At 34.8% G+C, this 25,077-nt stretch overlaps 1 protein-coding gene across 2 annotated transcripts in view; it reads left to right on the plus strand.

Moving 5' to 3' along the window:
- Window positions 1-25,077, plus strand: part of LOC309805858 (cadherin-10) — a gene marked incomplete at both ends in the record, with an annotated part of 118,204 nt that overhangs the window by 51,665 nt on the left and 41,462 nt on the right. For both annotated transcript variants that reach the window (XM_082624164.1, XM_082624165.1), the window contains 3 exons: window positions 10,065-10,359; window positions 12,237-12,356; window positions 12,803-12,970. In XM_082624164.1, the coding sequence (XP_082480290.1) occupies window positions 10,065-10,359; window positions 12,237-12,356; window positions 12,803-12,970 (583 nt within the window). The remainder of the gene's footprint in view (window positions 1-10,064; window positions 10,360-12,236; window positions 12,357-12,802; window positions 12,971-25,077) is intronic.

Below are 25,077 nucleotides of genomic sequence, written 5' to 3' on the forward strand. Positions count from 1 at the left end.
CCAAGTGAGAGTGGGTCCTGTCTCTTTTGACCCCCAATTCCTCAGGATATTTAGTTATGTCCTTCAGAAATTCTCACTTTAGATCTTTAATCGTTTGCTTGATGCTCCTTCAACAACTGACAGAATTCTCCAGGAGGGAATAATCTGTATGTTTTGTCACTTTGCAGGAAGAACAACACATTTCTTGCTTTCTTTTCTCTCTGGCAGTGAGCATTTTTCAAGGGACCAAGTCTGTGAGTCTGTATTTTTAGCCTATAGAGGCACTAAGAATTGTTGAAAACTCCTAGGTGCAAAGTCCGTGTAGATCCTCAGGTTCAGTCTGACATTCCCTGGAGAGCTTTCAAATTTCACATCCTCATGAGTCCTTTTTTTTTTTTTTGAACCTAAGAACCACCAGTCTCTGGGAATGTGACAATTACATTCTAGCTTTCAGAAGCTTTCAGCCTGGCCCTTAGCCATCTACAGACTCATAATTCAACAAATGTTTTATGGAAAGACTGGCAATGCATTTGAGGACCTTCACTTCCGCAGTATTTTCACTCCACTACCATGTGAATTCTAAACTCTTTTCTGACTTCTTTTATTCCAGAAGTACCTTCCTCTCGGGACAATCACAGATTCTTACCTCCAAACCCAGGCTCGGAACTGGCAAATTTCCCTGGGGAAAAAGCATCTGCAAGCCCTCTGCTCACCTCTGAACAATCCTCTCCTCCCAGGCTTTAATCCATTCAGTTCCTATTGTTTACACAGCAATTTGGCCTTAGCAATGTGATTTTTTTCTTTTTTTGTAGTCCAGCTGGATGTTCTATATGTTGTCAGTGGGAATGTCATCCTGCTATTATTACCTAACTACCTTATCCTACTCTTAATTAAATTACAGATGTCTACAATGACTTACCATATGGTTTTAGAGATAAATTTGGATTTGCATTTCTATCCCTGGCTCTTCACTGAAAAACGTAAATATGTCTCCTGGTAATCCATGTATATATCATATCCCACTGATACCATCTCATAATTAACTGGAATTTCTAGCTAATTTATAGTCCCAATCTTTTTCAGTATGAAGAATAAGATTTTATTTACGTACATTTATACTTTCAATCTAGAGTAATTGCTGATCCCCACTTTTCATTATGGACTTCTAATTCCATTTCACTCCATTCAGAAGAATTTCACTTCTTTCCAAAGAAGTAGCATGAAAAAAAACTTTATTCCTCATGTCTGTGGTATTTGACTCTGATGTCCATTTCCTTTTACAAGTAAATAATTCCTTATTATGTACTGTGAAATGTTAGGAGTCCATAAGAATAGAAAACTTGGTTCTCATCCTCAAAATATATTTGTAGTTCCATAAAGACTTATGAAAATAATAGTTCAAAATTTGAAGTGGTTATAAAATTTTATATGTATATACATATATATAATACCTATATACACATTCATACAAACAGACGCACATGATAATTGGGGCACTAAGGAAAGAGAAGTCAGTTCAGCCTTACCAAGGAGTTTGACAAAATGCCTCATATAGGAGATAAGATATAAATAGGATCTTTATCAATGAGTAAGAATTTTCAGGGTGGATAAATCAAGGTACTGGAGAAGGACACAAGTTGCAGGGGCATGATATTGTCAGATAAGTTTGGGGACTAGGTTTCCTCATTTGATGAAGATAAGAACGTTTCTTCACCTAATGAGCAATCCCCTTTCATAAGGAGAACATCTACCTTGATTTCTCAATTCCTTTTGTATGTGTGTGTGTGAGTATGTGGAAAAACATATAAAACCTACCTAGAATAGAAGTTTTTAATTTAGTGGTCTAGGGCTATATTTGTACTTCCTGATACCACATATTAACATTCTTTTTGTATTTTACACACACACACGATTTGGAGGGGGAGGGTAGTATTCATAGCCCTTTTTCAGATTCCCATTTCAGTCAGTGTCTTTAAAAAAATCCAACAAATGTAAAGATCCAAATCTCTTTTCATTTTCCCTTTCTTGACCATAACCCCTAGAGACAGCAGGCAGATGCCTAGTCCTTCTCCTTTGGGCATCCAATTATGTAATTGGCAGTCTATAGTTTTCAAGATAGAAGCATCTTTATGAATAAGACTTAGAAACCCAACAGCTTCAAATACTTCCTCTGTAGCAAAATCTCCGAAACTTCTAAGTCCTAAAATGGCACACAGAATTCTCCTTACCCTACTCAATTTAGTTTAGTTCAATCTGATTCAAAAATGCTTATTTAAATAAACTCCTTCAGTGAATATATATCCCTAGCACTCTCCTTCCTTTCATACCTCCTATCATTATAACTTTCTTGAATAAAAGAAGGAAGGAAAGATACTCAGTTGCCTGTGAAGCCCATAAAAAAGAGATGATCACCCTTTATTTTTTCTTCTCTGATTTCTGTAGACCTTATTAATCAAAAATGAATCTCTTGGGCTTCCCTGGTGATGTAGTGGTTGAGAGTCCGCCTGCCGATGCAGGGGACACGGGTTCGTGCCCCAGTCCGGGAAGATCTCACATGCCGTGGAGTGGCTGGGCCCGTGAGCCATGGCCACTGAGCCTGCGCATCCGGAGCCTGTGCTCCACAATGGGAGAGGCCACAACAGTGAGAGGCCCGTGTACCACAAAAAAAAAAAAAAAGGAAAAAAATGAATCTCCTGATTTTAAATATTTTGCATTTACTTAACAATTTTTAGACATGTATTTACACATACTCCCGTATTATAAATCTAAGATGCTTAAGAAGACTTCAAGTTGTGGGGAAAATAAGGTGTGAAATGTTCAATGTCATTTTCACACTGCAAGGGAATACTCTGCATAATTTAGTGATCTTCAAAACTATAGAAGGAAGATACCAGGCTTCTAAAAGAATATGATCCTTCTCTAAAATATTTCCCCAAAAACTCTCTTTGGAAAGGGAAACTAATACAATAATTAGAAAGAATGAGTCTACTGTGTATTATGCATACCATTTATGGTCTTGAAGCAGATAATGCCCTATAAATTGTGTTTATGGAAAGCTTAAGTAAATGCCTTCAATGTAGTCTTGGTATCTTTACAGTACCAGAAAAGATATGTACGAGTTGAGACACTGTAAGAGGTGAATTAGCAGCAGTCCTAGCAGGAGATGTCTTTAGAATTTTATAGCACGCTCTGCTAAGAAGTCTGACCTGCTGCAGGGTCTTGAGTAATTCCTAATGCAGTCTAAGAAAACCCCCCAAACTGCAGGATGATCCAAGATTGGACTAATCAATCTGGCTGGCCCAGAAGCACAAGGCCAACTTTCAGTAAGCTGCACTCTCAGAAGACCAAACAGGAAGAGGAATCTCTAGCTTTTGAATCTGGACACCCCCTGGAGTTTGTACTCCTGGGGGAGATCTCCAGAGAACTCTGTCAAATGTGGGAAACAAACCACTTGATTTTTTTTTTGCCAGACTCTAAATTAAACAGACAACATTGCCCATCAATCATTTAATCCTCTATACTTGCTTCTGGTACCAGAAAGAAATTGTTCAGAAAATTATTTATTAATCTAAGTCATATATATGGGGTATTTTAAAATTACTGTAGTTGTTTTTACAGTCCATTCCATTGATAGATAATCTTTATTTCTCCTCTCCATTTCTATTTTTGAAGAAAAAATTGTTTCACTGGGATTCATAAAAATTGATGTATATTTTTCTATATCATTAATATTAAAATAATGTTCCATCTTACTCTGTAAATGTCACACACTCCAATTCAAGACTTGCCCTCCCCTCCCTTTTTTCCCCTGGTCTCAACAAAATGAGTAACTACTTATTTATTTCTGACCAGAATGTGTTTATTTGCTTTAACATGCTTTCAGCTGTTTTCTGGTGCTAGACCATCTTCACTGGTATTTTTTTATTGGATGAAAACTTAAAGTTACTTGATTCAATGCCTTATGTTCCATTTGATATTATGTTACTCACTAGAGCAATTAGAGCAAAATACTAACGATGATGGTACCAGAATAGCAATGCATATTAGCAACATTCTGGATTAAAAAACAAACAAACAAAAAAAAACAAATATAGACTATATTGGCTGTTTGAAAGAACAGAAGGCATAAAATTATCACTGTCCATTAGAAAATCTATTCAACAATTTCTGATATTCTGAAGTTAATGAACACACACAAACAAGATATTCTTAAACTCAGATAATGTATCTTATAGTCCTTTGGATTCATTTATCAAAATTTATCCTTCAAAGAACTAGTCTAACCATTATAAATACAATCCTAATATAATTCTACAAATATAATTCTAATTTTCTCTACTGTCTTTTCCCAGTGTTGGGGATCAAACCAAATACCGATTATGACCAATATCTAAAAGTGTATCAGTATTCTGAATGAGAACGAATCTCACACAGCAACATAAATTCCTCTGAACGAGTAATCAGAATTTTATTAGCAGTATTGATAGATACGTTTTTTTATGTTTTAAAACTTCTTCATTTTTCTTCCAGCCAAGGGGGAAAGTATAAGATAAAATCTTTTATCAGTTATCCTTTTGGTAACAAATTACTTAAATTCCCTGTACTTCATAGATCAATACTTTGATTGCTTTTATAGTATTTCCGAACTTAATGTGAGAAACTGAAAAATAAAAATGAACTGATATTAAGAAGTAAAAGTTCCACCAACAAAGCACTGATCCTCAAGTGTAATCTTCATTTAACACCTGTGTGATAAAAAAATGATTGGATCTCAGTTTCTTCCTCTTAAAAGTAAAGATGGCCTTAGACTATAAAAGCCACAAGACCCCTTTTAGCTTACAAACTTCATTTTAGACAAATATATTAAAATGAATGCTTTACATTAAATGTTATAAAAACCTGCCACATTTAAAATTACTAGGTTTTCATTAAATAATTTGTTGTTAAAATATTTATTTAAATTCAGTGGATTGTTTAGTTTTAATTATTAAACTCATCAATATAAGCACATGAGTTATAACTAACCACACCCAAATTTAAAAAGTTAAATAATAGGAAAATGACTTTTAAATGTGTGGCATAGTACTAGTTGTTCTGTTTTCATTAATTGTCATGTACCTTGCAATGTCCTTTATCTGCTTGTGAATTTACAAGGAACACAGCAGGTTGTGAATTTTTAATAGGCTTTCCTCAAGGAAAGAAAAGGTCGGTATTAACATAAAATTCTTCTTAAGGATTTGTGGCCCAAATGTTTCACACAGGAGAACAGGGGTTACTGAGGAACTAAAGCCACAATAATCTGATATTTTTTTCTATGTTTAAAGAAACCTTAATATCTCACATAATAAAATAGCACAAGGTCAAATCAATATAAAATTTATTTCAGAGTAAATGCTTTAAGTTACTTAGCACTTGATCCATAATACCACTTCTCAATAACACAAACAACTGATTTTGTTTAATTAAATATTTAATAAACCCAAGTATTGATAACTAATATCCAAATGAAAAAAGGAAGAGTAGTGAGAAAGCTACAGTTATAAGGACTATCCCCTGTCTGATCACTGCTTAGTAAATGAGTTGGAATGTAAAATAAAATTTTAGCACACACACAAGGAATGACGGTGAGAGACAATCCCAGGGTAAGGAGGGAAGAGTATGCAAAAGAAGAAATAATTACAATAATAAAGAGAAACTTGGGGCTTCCCTGGTGGCGCAGTGGTTGAGTGTCCGCTTGCCGACGCAGGGGACACGGGTTCGTGCCCTGATCTGGGAGGATCCCACATGCCGCGGAGCAGCTGGGCCCGTGAGCCATGAAAAAAGAGAGAGAAGCTTGAAAAAGAGAGAGGGAGCTTAGACGGAGGACTATAATTAAAGAACTTTGTTCATTGGTCTCTTTCTGTAACTTTTAGAAAATCAACATCATACCCCTTAGTAGTTAACTCTGTCTCCCATCAGGTTCATCTAGGGCAGAAAGCAACTTCCCAAGTCTTAGGACATCTAGAAATGCAAGTCTCTGCCTCATAATACATATCTATTGCAGTCTCTTTACTTGTCCAATTCTCAAATATATTTATTTAAATAATATTTCAATAAACAGAGACGAATGTCAAGCCTCCAAATATGGTCATTTTTGTCCTTTTATTCTAGTGTTAGTGTTCCATTGTTTCCCTCTGTAAGAAAAGAAAATGTTTTTCCTTTTCTTTTATGCAGGCTCTCACAGTTCAAGAAAAAATTATTATGTCTGGTTTCTTAAAAGCAGCACATAAATTCATAGATCTAATTTGTTTCTCTTAATTATGAGAAGGTAGAAATCCTTTCATTTCCGACTCACAAAACCAACAGTCCAGTTTCCAACCCTCATCTCTTTGATTCCCAACTATCATGTTCAATTTTCTAATCCAACGGAAACTGTCACCCTATGTGGTCCAATTACAAGATTTAATTTTCACTCTCTGTAGTATAAGTGAAGGTAAAAATCCTGCTGTGATTCATATTCCAAAACTGAGCTTTATAAAAATTAAAATCTCACTATACTAGCAACTTTTTTTTTTACACATCTAACTGATTAGAAGAGCAAAATTGGTCTTAATGATTCCCATCTTGTATTATTTCTTTCTCCACTCTGAATCTACCTTCTATATTCATCCAGTGTCCTTTATGAGGTGTAAAATTTGTAAAATGCAAAAAAAATTCCCAGGTTTTAACCTCTATTCATTCTTTATCACGTAACTTATGTGATATATGCTTAAGGAAATCCTCACTCATTCCTGTAGGCTAGTTTAGGGACTATCCTGTGAATTTCCATTACACACTGTGTTTGAATCTTCCATAGCACTAGGATGGAATTGTTCATTTACTTTTAGAACTACCTGATTCTTATGAGAGTAAATAAATATTTATCAATTAAAATTGTTGAATGAATAGACAATAAACATCATAACTGTCTAGTACAAATCACAAAGTTATATGATCAGATGATTGATAATATCAATAATCTTTTCTTGAACTATTTTGATTCCCAGACAGAATAAGAAATATGCAATGCTTATATCTGTCATTTGGAAAATTGACACATTATTGTACATTTATATAATTGGAAAATTTCCAGCAACTATGTGCATTTTCATTTACTAAAAAGCTTCAGTCTTGGGTTTCCCTGGTGGCACAGTGGTTGAGAGTCCACCTGCCGATGCAAGGGACACAGGTTCGTTCCCCTGTCCCAGAGGATCCCACATGCCATGGAGCGGCTGGGCCCCGTGAGCCATGGCCGCTGAGCCTGTGCTCCACAACGGGAGAGGCCACAATGGTGAGAGGCCCGCATACCACAAAAAAATATATAGAAAGCTTCAGTCTTGTGACTTTTTGAGAGTAGTTCCCTGGACAACACAGTTATATGTTACTTCTGAGAGCTGTTTAGTGAAAAGCAGATATTTCTTGTTTCTCAACCTTACTTTGTTGTTTATGAATAACTAAAAATGCAGTAAAAATTATTTGTTACCTGACTTCTATATCTTTTTCTCCAAAGTACGTATCCATTTGGAGTTTTTTTCCTATTATATCTGTAATACTGAGTTATTTATCCAAAAATCAGAAAAATGGAGTTTGATCCAAATTTAATGGCTAAATGCTGATTATTACAAACCATTAACAAAAAATATAGACTACTTTTGTAAACCCAGCAGTTGTATATAATATATTGTATTACCTATATATTGTATTACCTATATATTGTATTACCTAACCAGTAATAAAATATATTGGGGAGGGGGTTAAATATTTATTTAATTTAAACATTTTTGATATTCACATAAAAATGTTTTCATAGCCAAGTTCATTGATATAAGCTCCTATAAAGAAAAAGAAACTTTCAAATAAAGAAACAAAATTCTACTTTAAAGAGAATATAATCAGTGTAATACTTCTACAGGTAAACAGATAAAAATTTGTGTTGATTTAAATAATCTAAAGAGCAAAAGTCAAACCTACTTAGATAAATATCTAACTCTATAATATTTTGCATAATGGAAGGATATTGTCTCCAGTTTTTATTTTTCTAGGCTACAGGTCAGTATGCCTATTTCAATTTATGACTATATTTTATATGAATATTAAAAAAGACAACATGCTACAAATGATCTTATTTACAAAACAGAAACAGACTTACAGACATAGAAAACAAACTTATTACCAAAGGAGAAGGAGGGAGAGGAATAAATTAGGAGTATGGGGTTAACGGATACACATTACTCTATATAAAATACATAAACAATGAGGGTTTACTGTACAGCACAGGAAACTATATTCAATATCTTGTAATAACCTATAATGGAAAAGAATTTAAAAAAAGGATATATAACAAAATCACTTTGCTGTATACCTGAAACTAACACAATATTGTAAAACTATACCTCAAATTTAAAAAAGACAACATGTGCATGACGATATCTAAGTTATAATATATGCTTTATCAAAAACTTGGAAAATCTACCCATTTTTTTCTATTTCTTATCAGATAAAAAGAAAAATAAAAATTTTAAAGCATAATCTCTTACTGCAAATAAGAAAACATGATCTTAACGTTAAAAAAATTATTGGTGTGATGGTACAATTAGAGAAAAACTTACAACCCTTTTGTTTTACAAAGCCATGCTCTGTTCCTCCTACGGCTAAGTCTCTCCCTCAGGGTATGAATTCCATGACAGGCAAGGGGATATTCACATCTGGAACCCGCACATCCATTTCCAGACGATCCGATCCTTGAAGCACTTGGGACCCATTATTCCCTGCCTAAACATCCTTGAACTTACTTTTAGATCCTGGAGAGTCTCTTCTCCAAGTCAGTCTACCAACGGCCCGATTTACCCATTGTTATATGTACCCTTAATCCTGAGGACTGGCCTAGTGTGCATCTGTTAAAAAACGATATACAATCACCCCTCCACATCTGTGGGCTCAGTGTCTATAGATTCAACCAACCACAGGTGGTAAACATAGTGCACAATCCATGGGTGGTTGAATCCATGGATGCTGAACCCATGGATACTGAGGGCTGACTGCACTATGCCATTTTATGTAAGGGATTCAAGCATCCTCAGATTTTGGCATCCACGGGGGTCCTGCAACCAATCTCCCACAGATACCACAGGACAATTATAGATGGAATTTGCTCATGACACATGGGATTCTGGACAAGCATTAGCACTGGGAAGGGATGTGGGCTAGGCTGATATATCCACATGAATGCATGCCAAGCTCTTTGACATGATGACTAGATTGTGGAAGATTAGTGTGTGGGCATAAGCAAGGAGGCAAGAAAAAGGCTTGCCCAACATTACATTGTTTCTACATGGAACTTGTTGTTTGCAGTTGTTAAGAAGATAGATTTGACAAGGTAGGAGACTTGATAGAGCATATTTTATTTTATAGTTTATTAATTTGATTTATAACTTTAAAATATATAAGCGGGTGTTATATAGACATCTATTCGTACTCTTGCTCTGAACCCCACAAATATTTCTGGGGCAGTTGTTGTCATTCATGTGAATCAGAGAATGATGTGTAGGTTTTCTAACATAGAAGCCATGTCTCATGCAACTTTGCCTGTCTTACAGTTCTTAAAATATTGCTAATTCCCCAACAGAAATACAATAATTAATAATAAGTTTACAGGAAATAAATTTCTTGCATAATATGAGAGTAAAAGAATTTTCCTCTCAAAGAAAGAGATGAGAGAAGCAATGTTTATGCCAGCATATCAAGACTAATGACTTATGTCTTTGTCAGGAGTTATTTGCCTATGGAAATGGTTATTTACCAAGCAAAGCAAAGAAAGTAGCTGTGTTTGGTTTATTTTTATTACTTTTTTCCATTTAGAATAAAAATCACACTGATATGTAAAAGGCTAGTCCTATTGTTTAAAGTATATAGATGAGTGTGATCATACTTATTCAACTCTCACTTCAGGAACTAAGATAACTGACCCCATTTTTCAAAGATGTGACTTGAGAGACCTTCTTTGAATTCTTTCTGCATTATGTATCTTTAGACATTATCGTGGATATGCTCATTTTTATTCCCCCTAGCTTCATTCAGACCAAGATAAAGGAGATGGATCCCTCAAATATATTTTATCTGGAGATGGAGCTGGTACTCTTTTCATTATTGATGAAAAAACAGGTGACATTCATGCCACAAGAAGAATTGATAGGGAAGAAAAGGCCTTTTATACTCTACGTGCACAAGCTATTAACAGAAGAACTTTGAGGCCAGTAGAACCGGAGTCTGAGTTTGTGATCAAAATCCATGATATCAATGACAATGAGCCAACGTTCCCAGAGGAAATTTACACGGCGAGTGTTCCTGAAATGTCTGTTGTAGGTAAGTTCATTTACAGTGTTTATGACAGTATTCAACAAGTATACAAAATAATTATCAATAAATTCTTAAAATATTATGATCAATTACTTGAAATCATATTTGATTCCCTGCTAAGGGTACATGTTTAATTTTCTGAATTATGAAATGAGTCAGGAAAAAAAAGGATTAATGCATTTCTCACTTCCTATGGGTTTGTAAGTTTCTACAATACAATAAATAGACACTTCCTTCAAAAATGCAAGAAAATACCATTGACCTTCAGTAGAAAACTATGAAAATGCAAATTTTTGTCACATGGATTTGGAGAACAGCTGTGTAAAGTCCTGACTCCAAATAAATTATAAGTACACTTAGAACACCATAAATGTAATCCAGAGTCTACATGTATATTCTAGTCATAATATGCCTAAAGAGTTTGTCTGGAGTGTCTAGATGTTATGAACATTGGAATTAATTAGATTTTCTATTACTTCATATTAAATATTTTAAAACATCCTTTCAATTTAACCATTATATATAAAACTCTGCTGATATAAATCTCTTATTCAAATAAACCAGTTGAAAATCAACAGCTAATCAAAAACTGATACAGAAATTAAAGTTAAGTTGCAGAAGCAGTAAGACAGAAGGCGTGAAAAAACTGGAAGTATAATATTCAAGATAATAGAATTCCTTTTTCTTTTCTTTTCTTTTTTTTTTTTTTTAGATGTTGAGGGTAGGAGTTAATTAATTAATTAATTAATTATTGCTGTGTTGGGTCTTTGTTTCTGTGCAAGGGCTTTCTCTAGTTGTGGCAAGCAGGGGCCACTCTTCATCGCGGTGTGCAGGCCTCTCACTATCGCGACCTCTCTTGTTGCGGAGCACAGGCTCCAGACACGCAGGCTCAGTAGTTGTGGCTCATGGGCCTAGCCGCTAAGCAGCATATGGGATCCTCCCAGACCAGGGCTCGAACCCGTGTCCCCTGCATTAGCAGGCAGACTCCCAACCACTGTGCCACCAGGGAAGCCCTAGAATTCCTTTTTCAATGTAAATAAATGGAAGGTGTATTTGTAGACAAAGAAAGTTAAAATTGATTTCATGTTTTTGCTAAATAGAGAAACACAGAAAATTAACCATCAGAAAAAAATAACATTTTTAGAGATAACGTATCTGGATTTAGTAGAATAGATCATTTCTCAAATGTGGGAGAAATATAAACTGATGAAACAATTCTGATACATTTTTTCCTTGTAAAAATTTTAATAGAAAATTTCCAACTGCAGTTCTCAAAAGCATTGTTCAGAGATTATTATTTAATATTTACTTCACTAAATCCCAAGGACTTTTGGCAATCACCTTAATATAAAGTCCTTTTATATATTTTGTACTTTATTAAATAGCTTCTAATAGTTCTTGGGACTTGGGATCATCTTGGATTGTTTCTAAATTTAGAATTTAATCTATTCATAAAACCGTATTCTAGAACAGATGTTAATTATTCTTATAGTTAATTAGTGGAGAGAGAGAAAAAAAGAGAATACTTACTCCTTTGTGATTAGATATGCCCTTTACACAAAACAAATCTGTTATGTGAAAATGAATTTAAATATCAAACCCAAGCATTTGTAAAGTGTCTGCATTTATTATAACCTGATACACTGTAGCATTATCTATTGCATGCATGAAAATATACTTGTTGGCTAAATAAAATATGTAGTTGAATTCAAAGTTTACCTATAATACACTATATATATATTATTTTCATCTAAATTATATATGAATGTTTCTTTAAGAGGTCATTTTTAAAGCCAAAAATCATTGAAGTCTTCCATGAAAACCAGTGCTTTTGCTCCTCCTTCTGGTACTGTGCAGAACTAAGCTGAATTTGGATACTTCAGGTACTTCTGTGGTGCAAGTCACAGCTACAGATGCCGATGACCCTTCCTATGGGAACAGCGCCAGAGTCATTTACAGCATACTTCAAGGGCAGCCATATTTCTCTGTGGAACCTGAAACAGGTCAGGAATCATGAATCAGTGTTTGTTCATTTAGTAGTCTTTATGATCTTTATAAGTAAAAAAAAAAAAAAAAAAGGTGGGAAAATAAGAACAAAATCCTAACATTAATACTCACAGAAGAGTGATGATGCCAAGTTAAAGATTTAAGAACTCAGAGTTGAATGATCAAGCGAGCTAATGGGAATATACCAGCTTTTATGTTTTTGCATCTGGGTTTAGGTCACTAGACAGCACATACGATATTCTTTAGGAAATAGAAAAACAACACAAATCGGCAAATATTTACATACAATCACTTTTACAATTTCTATACAATAAAAATTAATAGCAAAAGCATTTTCATCTTTCAAAAATCACTACTATTTTGGATTTACAAGTTGTGAGCTTAATCAACTAATAATTGAGATTTTAATGAGCATAATAAAAGATTTTCCATTTTCTTCAAGGTATCATCAGGACTGCTTTACCAAACATGAACAGAGAAAACAGGGAGCAATATCAAGTGGTAATCCAGGCCAAAGACATGGGTGGCCAGATGGGAGGCTTATCGGGGACCACCACAGTCAACATCACGCTGACAGACGTCAATGACAATCCACCGCGCTTCCCCCAGAGTAAGCTGTCTTTAATGGTGTTTCTGCAGGGCAAAAGCCTTAGAGTAAAAACAGAAAAGAGGAGAAAAAGTAATTGTCAATCATTTCATTTAAAACAGACCAAAAATGTGCTACAAAAATGAAGAAAAAAAAAGATGTATATGCTGATGAATTCACTGTTATCAAAAGAAAAAAGTTAAATATTTCAAACGTAGTTCATTCAGAGACAGAGAGATCTATAATCACAAAACCACTCCAAATATCTATCTATCTATCTATCTATATCTATATCTATATATATACACATATGCAAGCTTACATATGTACTGTCGCTCTCTCTCTCTCTCTCTCTCTCTATATATATATATATATATATACACATATATATACTCTATCATCTAAGAACTATTTCTGTCAACAAAGGAAAATGTTTTATTAAAATAAAAACTAAATTATACTTCTAAAATGAATGTGTTTATTTCTACTTAGAATTTAATAAGGAAGACTCTAAACCGAGGGTAAAATTTTTCAGTAAAATAACTAATTTGCCATATTGTAAGAACTTAGTCAGAAAGAACTACATAGGGGGAACCTTACAAACTAATCAGACTTCCATTTAATATCACTGTGTCAGACTTGCATGTAATATCTTTGTTTGGAATGGCAATCATACTAAAACATTTTGTATTTCTGATTTATTTATAATTTATTTTGTGGTTTAGAATGAAACCTTCAAATTCTCAAAATAGGTCAAGAAGTGGTTAAGAAGCATTAGCTTCTGACCATATAGTTACATTTATTTATTCTCCTTTCTTATACAAATTTGGTAGACATGCAGCTAGAGAGGATGATATTGGGTCTCAATGGACACCACCATGACTCAATTTCCTGCTAATCTAAAAGACCCTTTACTTCAAGATGGAATCTCACATTGTTAGGAAATGTGGCATAAAACACAGGCTTTAGTATTTTCTCTGTTTTTAATTTTTAACATTTGCTGTGTATTAACTTCTAAATTGATCCCCCAATTTTAGTTTGTTTTTTGCCTTAAATAACTTTGTGATAAAGTATTAAAGTGTAAAAAGCAATATTTTTTTGTGATATTTATATCTTATACTAAAGACCATTATACAGAAAGAATTATAGTCTAAGAATTCACTGTATTATTTTGACTCTTTAAAAACATTTCCCCTCTTTTCTTGTACTATTTTTATCTAACTTTGATTATTAATAGTGCATGATTTTAGTTGAATTGTTTAAAATCACATGTGTGGAAAGATTATAAAATTCAGAGAGAATATTCTTGAGTGGACTAGTCATACGCTTATGTATTTTTATGATATTTTGTTAGATATTTAAGGTACATGTTCCTCAGGATTACTACTGTGGTGTTTGGCCCAAGACACAGAGAAGGGTGTTGGCTTGTCTGTTTTCAAATTATCAGGTTTCAACTTCAGGTTACCTTTAGCATCAGCAGGGAAAAGCAAACTAATAATAAATCTTTATAATTCTTTTAGAACAGGTCTAAAGACATGCCTCATTGCACAATTTAAATTTCACATTTTATATGTATTTCTAACCACCTCTTAGCATGAGCCTGTTACCAGGAGAATGGACATGCAAATATCAGAGAACAAACTGTTAAGTGGTTGCATAATCCACAATGAGCAAAAATATTTGTGAAAAAAGTATTTTATGAGAAATAAATGACCATTAAGAGGATTATTATAGTTTAAATTATCAGGAACATATATACACATGTCCAAAATACAGTCCATTTAAAAATGATGCATTTGATAAGCAAATTAATAGATTCTAATTAAATGGAAAAACTAGACATTTGAAAGATGAAAATATCTGATAAAAATTCATTTTATCATTTTCCTTCTACTGTAACACCTTTATTAATTCATTCACTAATTACTTTCTTTTCCTTTGTTAAGTCAGAATTTGTGGTTGGTATCTGGTAGGCACATTACAAAAGCCTGACATAATAATAATAGTAATAATAATTAAAAAGAGAAACACCAATAGCATAACATGTTTACTGAATGGGGTTTTTCTTTCACCCTGTATCAGGTTATTTACTGACCTACTTTATTTTATCAAAACAACTCATTGAGGTCAGTATTCTGATCTCCATTCTACAAATGAGAAAATGAATATTATAGACATTAAGGCCAACTGCAAGTAATAGCAGAGGTGGTTTGAAGTCCATGACCAAGTCCAGATGTACAACACAATATATTATAAGAAGTTTTAGAGCATCCTGTATCTTGTCTCATTATTGTTTAATTATAGATGGAAACATAATTTATGGATCTTTATTTTCTCAATTACCTTTTCTCCTATGAACATTTACAACCATATCTTACTGTTGGGAACACTCAGTCATGGCAATTAAAATGTTACTTGATAGTCTAAGTCACCTAACATGCAGAAAACTAGTTTTTAATTTCTCATATCATTTAATCACTGAAACTCACAACTAACTTGTGTAGACTCATTGTTATTATCATTATACCCAATATACAGAAGAAGTAAAGGAGGTTCACAGTGGAAATAATAAAGAGGAAAAACTATTACTGCCTAATAGAAATATGCAAAACAAAAATGTGTGCCACTATAGTAATTGTAAATTTTCTATCCACCATATTAAAAAAATAAAATAAGCAGGAGAGACATTTATTTTAATCATATATTTTAACCCAATATTATCTTTTAAACATATCATCAATATAAAACTTATTCAGATGTTTTACATTCTCTTGTTCCAAAATTCTTTGAAATATCCACTTTCAGTTAGTATTTTCCAGTTACATCAAGGCTCAAGTCAGACTAATGACACTGCTAATCAATAGCTGCATGAGGGTTACTGGCTTGGCTAGTGGCTGCCATATGGGACAGTTCAGGACAGACTGGAGTCATCCTCTTGAATCCCAATGCTGTCTTCTTCACTTAGTAGCTTTTTCACCTTGCTCCATTGAACTGACCTTTTAGTAGAAAGGTGCCATTTCAGTGTCTTTCAGTAAAACTGGATAGCAGTGCCTACCCCATGGAGTAGTAGGACTAAATAATTTAAAGCAGGTGTCCCCAACCCCCTACCAGTCCACAGCCTGTTAAGAACCAGACCACACAGCAAGAGCTGAGCATTGGGTGAGCGAGCAAAGCTTCATCTGCCGCTACCCATCGCTTGCATGACTGCCTCAACCATCCCCCAGACACCATCCGTGGAAAAATCATCTTCCATGAAACTGGTCCCTGGTGCCAAAAAGGTTGGGGACCGCTGATTTAAGGTATATGAAACGCTTGACTCAGTGGCTGGCACTAGTGTATTTATGTGCTCAGTAATATTGATTTGTGCAAGTACTGCTGTATTATTATTATTTTTCAATATTATAAAAGTAGAGTCAAAACTTAAACTTTCATACAGATTGATCCAAATTCCACATTTCCCAATATGGTACATCTGCAGAAGATAAAAATCTCCATCATTTGGAGGGGACAAGGACAAATGAAAGCCCACATGTCCTCCTTCATTGTTTAGCTTATTTATTGTGTCGGTCTATAACAATCATTCTCAATCAGGGACAGTTTTGTCCCCTAAAGGACATTTAGAAAGGTCTTAAGACATGTTTGCTTGTCTCAACTGGTGGGTACTACTGGCATCTATTGGGTGTAAGCTCGGATGCTGCTAAACATCCCTACAATTCACATGACAAAGAATTACCTGGCCCAAAATGTCATCAGAGGTGAGGTTGAGAAAATTTGAGATTATCTGAGGAACGGTTAAAGTGAAATCAGATTTTTTTTAATCTAAAAATATTTATTGAGAACGCTCTTGCACCAAACATTATTTTAGAAAGAAGACATATGAATAATGTTAAAAAAAAAACTGGTTTTTGTCCCTATGACCTTTCATTAAAGCAGGGGAGGCAGATGATACATAAGAAAACAGTTCTATACATACAAGGTATTGGCTCAGTTCTGGTTAAAAAGAGGAACACAAGTGTTCCAAGGGAGATATAAGGGAAGGTCTTGCTCAAGAGGTGATACTTCATCTAAACACTGCAAGATGGAATGGGCTCACCATACGAAGAGATGGGAAAGTCCTTCAAGCAGAGGGAACAGAATATGGGAAACCCTGAGTTGGAAGTTGAATGATGTTGAATGGAAGTTGAATATCAAGAAATGAAGACCAGAGTGGTTGGATCTTACCAAACAACAAGGAGGTTAGTGAGAGATTAGATCAGGGAGCCCTACACTCACAGGAACATTGACAATAGCCAATTATTGTTGGAATTAACAAACGCATAACTGTGTGCCTAAGTTACCGTCATACTCTTGTGATTTTAGAGGTATATAAATATGTCAACATTAATAGGACATGTACAGCTTAGTATGATTTTGAAAGAGAGGCAATGGATTAGAAGGCTGGGGTGCACCTGAAAACTGAGTTCCAAAAGTCTTTTAGGTTCTTTTGCTCCAGATGTTAAATTGTATTTTCACTACCAAAGCAATATCTCTGTTGAAATTATTTCAGAATCCTGGATTATTTCAAGTGACTTTAATTTTAAAAACAATTAGTGAAGAAAAAAATCTATTGCTTACCTTCCACTGATAAGCAATGTGCTTGCAATTAAGCCCATGAAGGTTAATAAGTTTTGTTACCAGAAGGGGACCCTTTTCAGGGCCCGAGAATGGGCTTTTGCCTAACACTCTGAAATGAATTGTCCGAGGAGACACACATACCGACAAAGCAAAAGACTTTATTGGGAAGGGGCATCCAGGTGGAGAGCAGCAGGGTAAGGGAACCCAGGAGAACTGCTCTGCCATGTGGCTCGCTGTCTCAGGTTTTATGGTAATGGGGTTAGCTTTCCCGGTTGCCTCTGGTCCATCACCTTCCTTGTGCCCATATTTGCTCTGACTCAGGGTACTTCCTGGTTGTGCACACATCTCAACAAAGATGGGTTTTAGCATGAGGGTTTCTGGGAGGTTGGCGGGACATATTATGGTCTGGTATTTCCTCCCTCCTTCTGGCCCCTCTTGAATTCTCCCATTTAGTTTTCACTGGCAGCACCTTGCTCCTTACTGAGATCTCCTGTTGTGAAACAACTAATGCAAGCAGTTATTATTGTGCCTGGTCAGGGCGAGCGGTTTCCATCAACAGTTCCCTAACATCTTGATTCCTGATTACAAGTGGCTTACTGTCCAGGAGGGGAGAGAATATTTCAATATGAAATGATGTGTCTGACAGAATTTAAAGGGCGTACAGAAGAACAGCACTTTTCCAAATATGGGGAAGGGGGATTGAGTGCATCCTTTACAGTGAAAGGTTTTCTAGAGAATTTCTCTTTTGATAGAAATCCTTTCTTCAGACTACTAAAAGCAATAAGGGCAGGAAAGGAAGGAGAGTTCATGAAGTTGGGAATTAGCAAAATTACCAATGTAGGATATGCAAAGGGCATATTCTGTGCAGGTAAAAAAAAAAAAATGGTAAAGGACTGCTTCAAAGCGGTGGTGAGGGTTATCCTTGGTGATGCCTTTAATGTTTGCTTTTCTATTTTTGATCTATTTTTGTAACTTGATACAAGAAAACCAGAATAACAAAGGATAGAAAAGGACAAAAAGGACAAACGTGACAATTGCTTCAAAGTCAGATAAAATGAGTGCTGAATAGCATAATGGAGGTAATTGTGGATGATCTTTCCCAACTGGTTTTAGTAGAAATCATTTCAAAGAAGCTGGAGGGTAGTAAATTGAGGAATAACAGAAAGTCAGGAAGACAATCAAATAAATAATGCCTGCACTTTAAGAAGCTGAGGTGAACAAGAAAATTAAATAGAAAAGGAATATATTGTAATAGTTAAAAATAAATCCTGGATTAAGGGTGGTTCAGTAGATAATTTTGAGAGCCTCCTTTGTCCAGGCTCAAAGCAGGAATTAGGGCTTCAGTGGCCAACCAAGGACATGGACTACTGGAGGATGGTGTAGAAAATAAAGTGATAATCACGTGAATACATAATATGACGTCTGGCAATGGGGTAAGTGCGTGCAGAAGAGAAAGCAAATAAAGGACTAGAGAATGACAGGGGTGCTATTTTAGGAAGCATGGATAGGGGAGATTTCTCTAAGGAGGCCTGAATAATTTTAAAAACTGAAAATGCATAAAATTAGACAATTCAGCTCCTCTAGACATCAGTTTCTACGTATACAATACTTAGAGTGCTACAATTAAGAAATAAGGCCATATATAAAATGTTTTCAGTAGTAACTGTAACATATAAAGGTTCTCCATACATAAGGATTTTTTCTCCCCTTCCTTCTTCCTTCTCAAGGAGTATGACCAGTGTTTCAAATCTTGTTTTTTCTTGCTCTGATGCTGTGCTGTTATTCATTAATGGCCCACAAAAGATGAAATAAAAGTGCCTTAAGACAGGAGATTCCTATAATCTCGGCGATGTACCTCATATGAACAAATGAACATCCATGAATGAGGACTCCAGAGCAAATGTTCCTGCTCTCCAAACAGTCAAATGTTCAATGGTCCTTGAATTTCACTATGTTTCATCATGCTAACAGAGACAAAAGTTATACTCCATCACCTGTATTCTAGCCACCTGGTATTTTCACTTGAATATTTTAGTTTCTTTTACCTTACATCCTTCCTTCTTTCACTAACATCAGAAAAACAAAATAGGTTCCATGGAAAAGGTCTATGAAGATATTAAATTACTGGAACCTGATCATTGTAGGGCTTGGCAAAAACACCCAGGGCAATGGGATTTGTGCCCAAATGGCTTTTTAAAAAAGTGGCTCTGGTAAAATGCTATGATACTAATTTTCATCGAGACCAGAATCAGTGATTAAGGAATAGCTGATCTGCAAAGATGAGCACTGAATAGCAGCTCCCAACATCTTTGTCTTAATACAGAAGCGAATTTGTATGGTAAGACTCTCTCAAATACATTCCCAAAAAAGAAGAAAAGAAAAAGAAAGACAAAACGAAAAATAGACATCAGAAAGGAAGGTCCAGGACTAGAAGAAAAGAGTTTACGAAAGTGGTTATGTCGATGGTCAGGGTTCCAGTCAACCAGCTGGTGCCTAGGACTTGGCTCTAGTACTTGGATGGGACAGTTACTAGGACTCAAGAAGAGAGAAAGACTAAACATCTGAGATCAGGCAAAAAGTTCCAACCCACAAAAAGAGCCAACTCTAGAACATAGTTTGAGAAGACCACAGCTTGTTATTCAAATGTAGCTGCTTTCCCACACATTGTATCACAGAAAAGAGAGAGGAGATTATTTTTCTCATCCTTCTTAACAGTGAGTATGGCCTCCAGAGAAATCCAGCTCTCATAGAACCATGCCCTTGATCTACTTAACACTGAGTCACAAACATGTTTGCAGAAAGCTTAGGTGGACAAGTGGAAGTCAGGAAGCAGTAATGAACACATTTATGTAATAGCTGAGTTGGGATTTCATGAGGAGAGAAAATTTATAAACTGCATACAAAATATAATATGATTGAGTGATGGTCTTATTTGTATTTATTTATCTTTGACCTCTTAAGATGTTTCAGAATATTATGTATATAGGTAATCAATATCAAATTTATAGGAATTTGATATGATATTTATTATGCAAGATTACAGATCTATCCCAAGTGCACTCAAAAGAGTGAAGTTATTGCTGCTTACTATATCTTTTTGCCATGACTTATTGAGAATGGTAACAAAAATCCGTTTTTCATCATTTGGTTGTCAGTTCTGAAAATTAACACAGAATTTCTCACTTATAGGAAAGTTTTTTTTTTTAAGATAAATTATAGATGACGGGCACTTGGGTGTACAAATAAATTTAATGAGACTCTAATTTCCTGAGTATTTTGAAGTCAACACTTTATATTTCCATCAAATTATATTTAAAGATTATACACAAATATAGCTAATTCAGATGCCATACTATGCAATTGTAGAATCACTCAGTGCCTAGAAGGGATTTCATACCTAGATTTGTTTGTTTGTCTTAACTGCCTGACCTTTATTGGCTAGTGATTTTATTTAGCTCATTAAATTACATAAATATGGATTGTCTGATTTGCCTACATTTAAATAAAATAAAGCAACAGTATAAAAATAATAGTAACAGGCACAGTGTTACAGCATGGGCTAAACATGGTAAAATATAGAATTAATTCAATCTTCATATCTGTATAATTATAATATAACATATTTATTTACCCCTTTTTATTAGTTCAGGAAAAACTGAAACATGAAACTTAAATCACTTGTTTATGATTCTAAAGCTGGAAAAGAAATAACAGCCAGGTTGAGGATCCAGGTTCGATGATTCAAAAATCTGTGCTTTTAACCACTACACCAAGAAAGAAATTGGTACATCAAAGACTCTCTTTATCTTCCCTGGTACATCTTGCCTTTAGTTAATTCAGTGATTCACTACTTGTATATAGATTACAGGAACAACTTTAGCTAGGACATACTGAATCCTTACAATGTCCATACATTTTCATACAAACCCGGGAAAATCAAGCCTTTATTTGTTAGTGCTTTTGCATTACCCAAGAACCAAACATGAGTGACTGCTTTGCTGGGATCCTTATGCTGCTTGGCGGATAGATAAACAAGTTTACATGAAACAAGGTCATTCAAGGAAATGCCTATATGATGTACGCAGGGATTTAAGACACGTACTTTCAGTGAGCTGTGAGACTATCATTATCCCTCCCTGGTGCAAGGGAGGTTTGATTTAATAAGTGCTGATTTTCGTTTTGTAAATAGAGTCAACCTTGCCTCTACTGGGGATTCTAAGGTAATGTAGGCCCCAGGCTGATCTCCATATTTTAAAATTATCAAGCACGTTTCAAGTAGAGCAAGAGTCAGGTATGTCCCAAGGAAGATGCTTTAGCCTGAGAAAGAAGGGAATGAAATTAAAAATGTCTCTTTTCCCCGTTTTTTAATCTAAAGAAAATGAAGACTCATATTCAAAAGCACTGTTCTACAATTTACATAGGTTAGATATAGCTCTGATTTTTACCGTGATCACAAAAATAGCCTCAAATATTTGAAGGATTTTTCCCCATGGTCCTAGTACCTAGAATTTATAAGAATTACAAAGAAAGACTGTTACTGAAGCATTCTTTGATTTTTTAAACACTGATTTGAAGCTGTACTATGTGGAAGGATGTATGATAGGAAATAATAATAAAGTAATAATTTTATAGAGAGAAATAAGAAACAATACATACATAAATGGTTTGCCATTTGAAAGATTCTAAAACACAACACCTCTCTCTCTCTCTGTCTCTCTCACACACACATACACACACACACATAAACATATATACACTTTTATTTTATTATGTTGTAGCTTCCCTCACACATAGTCTCCTTCACTCTTTTGCTTGCTTTTGTATATAGGTGGAGTTTGTATATAGGTTGCATAAATGTAAGTATATATGCACATATATGTACATATACACATGTATATGCACATATGCATGTAAACGTATATACATACATATAACTGGAGAATGATATAATAACATTCACACTATAATTGTCAATTAAAGGCTAAATCATAAAATGATCAACGCTTCAGATGTAAGGGGACCAGGAAAGATAAAAATATTTAAATGTTTTCTAGGCAGGAAAACAGGCATTGAGGGGGAGAGCGTTTTTCTTAGGGAGGACGGAATGAACACAGGTGACCTTCAGAGAAATGCGTGTGATTTTGTGGGGCTGGATCCCAGGGCTTGTAGCAGGTGTTGTGAGAGATGAGAATGGAAATATAGCAGAGTCAGCGTCATGAAAAGGGTTGGATACAAAAATCAAGTGCTACATATATTATGTAAGGGAATATTTTTTAGGAGAGCACCAGACACAGTTCTTCATTTTGTCTAATTATTCTGGCAGCAACGAAGCGCATTGCTTGGATCGGAAGCGCGAAGGTTGATGAGAGTCTGAAGTGAAGCTGAGGAGAGGAGGGATTTGAGTTATAGTTAAGTAGTTGAGACGTAGGACTTAGTAAGTAGGTCAATAAAAGGTTCGAGGGAGAAAGAGAGCAAAAGATACTTTCTAGTTTTCTACCAGAAGAGCTTGTTTGAAGAGAGACAGGGATTTCAGTTCGATTCGAACGTTTTAAATTAAGATTCCTGCAGAAAGATAGTGGTTTTAAATACCTAGGAGACTGTGAGCTATGTTGATCTGATGTACACACACAATATATAAGTGAGAACAGATGTGATGATCTCAGCTAAGCTAAATGTTTAGAGTGACATAACTGAGGAAATGTACGATTTCCAAGTATGATGAAATATATACTTCTCTAAGAAAAATAGAAATGATACAAAAATCCACTTGGAGCTCTCCAGTTATTCCCATGGAAAGTTGCCTTAGACTAAACGATTTAGCATTTTTGCATCATGGGATTCGAAGTCCCTCTGTGTTATGGTATCCTCTAGAACACACTTGGAAAATACCCCTGGGTAGGTATAGAGATATATAGAAACAGAACTAGCTGTGCAAATATATTTAGACTCAGTTAAGCCGCTGTTACAGAGTTTTTAGTAAACCTACAATTTCAGGGAAGACGCATTGCAAAGAGACTGAGTACCTAGTACAATGTAATATGTTTATGAATGACTCTAAGGTTATCTTAACCTCCCCTGATTCTATATACTTTTTATGTTCCTACACATTGCAATTGTGTGTATTTATTGATGCCAGTTAACTTGGAGACAGTTTCAAAGAAATGAATCAAGATGATTCCCTAATCTCTGGGGATCAATGGCAGCTTCTCTAAAAGCTTTGTCCTGTTGCTTTCTTCAATCGCATGAACAGGAAACTAAGACATCTTGCAGCATCTCATTTTGCTCTAATTTAACTTAAATGCCCAAAGCTAAATTGGTGATCCTGTCTCCAGTGTTCACAGAATAGGTTTCTGCCTTTCCTCTGGTGGGAGTCTTCAATTCCAAACCCTCAATCCTCTGTCAGTCTCTGGTGTGACTTTCAGCTCTCCGCTCCTTTACCTAAATGCCCATTTAGCATTGCATAATTTCCTTAACTGCTCTGCAGTTTCCTCTCAGGAGCTTTATCTTGTTTTTAATTTCTTCCTGTTAAGCTCATTAAAAAAAAAAAAACATATTTAAACATTATACAATGGAATGGTTTATAAACGTGCATAATTGTGTCATTTTACTTACAGCAAGTGTTGTTTGAGATTATTATGCAGCGTAGAGATATGACAATAAGATTACACACAAAGCAAATAAAAAAATTAAACTAATGTTAAATTATTTTGTTATTCACACATGTGGTGCTTTTTTCTCACAACTCTGGAAAAGTAGAGAGTTAATGTAAATGTGAATAGAAACAAGGGCAGGGAACAAAGGAAAGAGTCGAATTATATTTCCTGGAACCTTACTGTTTTTTATCAACAAAACAAAATGGCAGCTATCTGTTGCCAAGCTTCCAAAACTATGTTTGCCCTCTTAGCTCTCCCATTTGTTTTCTGGCATCTATTTTGTTGTTCTTGAGGAAGTCACGCTGTCACATCTCTTACTGTGCCCATCTTATGCCTTTCCTCCAAAGTCTCTTACATTGAGCTGTCAGTTACTTCTGTTTCCAGCACACAAATCTGCAGTGTTTTTAATACTCAAGTGCAAAGGTCCTATTGATCAAATTTTTGGTGGAAAAAGTGACCTGGAATACTTAATCTTGAATCAAAAAGAAAAAAAAAAGAAAAAACAGAAATGCATTAAAATTGTTTTAAGTCTTTAATAATGAAAATTTAGATGTTATGTGAGGTTGTCGTTAATAGTCTCAGAATACACTTATTTAAGTAGTCTTATCTTTTGGCCAGTCCTTAGGAAGTATTCTTTGCAATATTACCATTTAGATTTTTATTTCTAAATACAATTTTTCATAGGTGATATGGAAATGGCAATTACCTTTCTCCTTCTTGAATGTGTGCCTTGCACTTAAATCGATAACCAATCCAAGAACCTACCCACTGGGAAGAAATATTTATCTGCCCTAAACATTAAAAGAGAAGCAAATGATTCAATCAGACACCTGGGAATGAATTTAAAACAACTATAAATTGGAA

Source organism: Mesoplodon mirus (assembly GCF_964341445.2).
Source record: "Mesoplodon mirus genome assembly, chromosome: 5".
NCBI lineage: Eukaryota > Metazoa > Chordata > Mammalia > Artiodactyla > Ziphiidae > Mesoplodon > Mesoplodon mirus.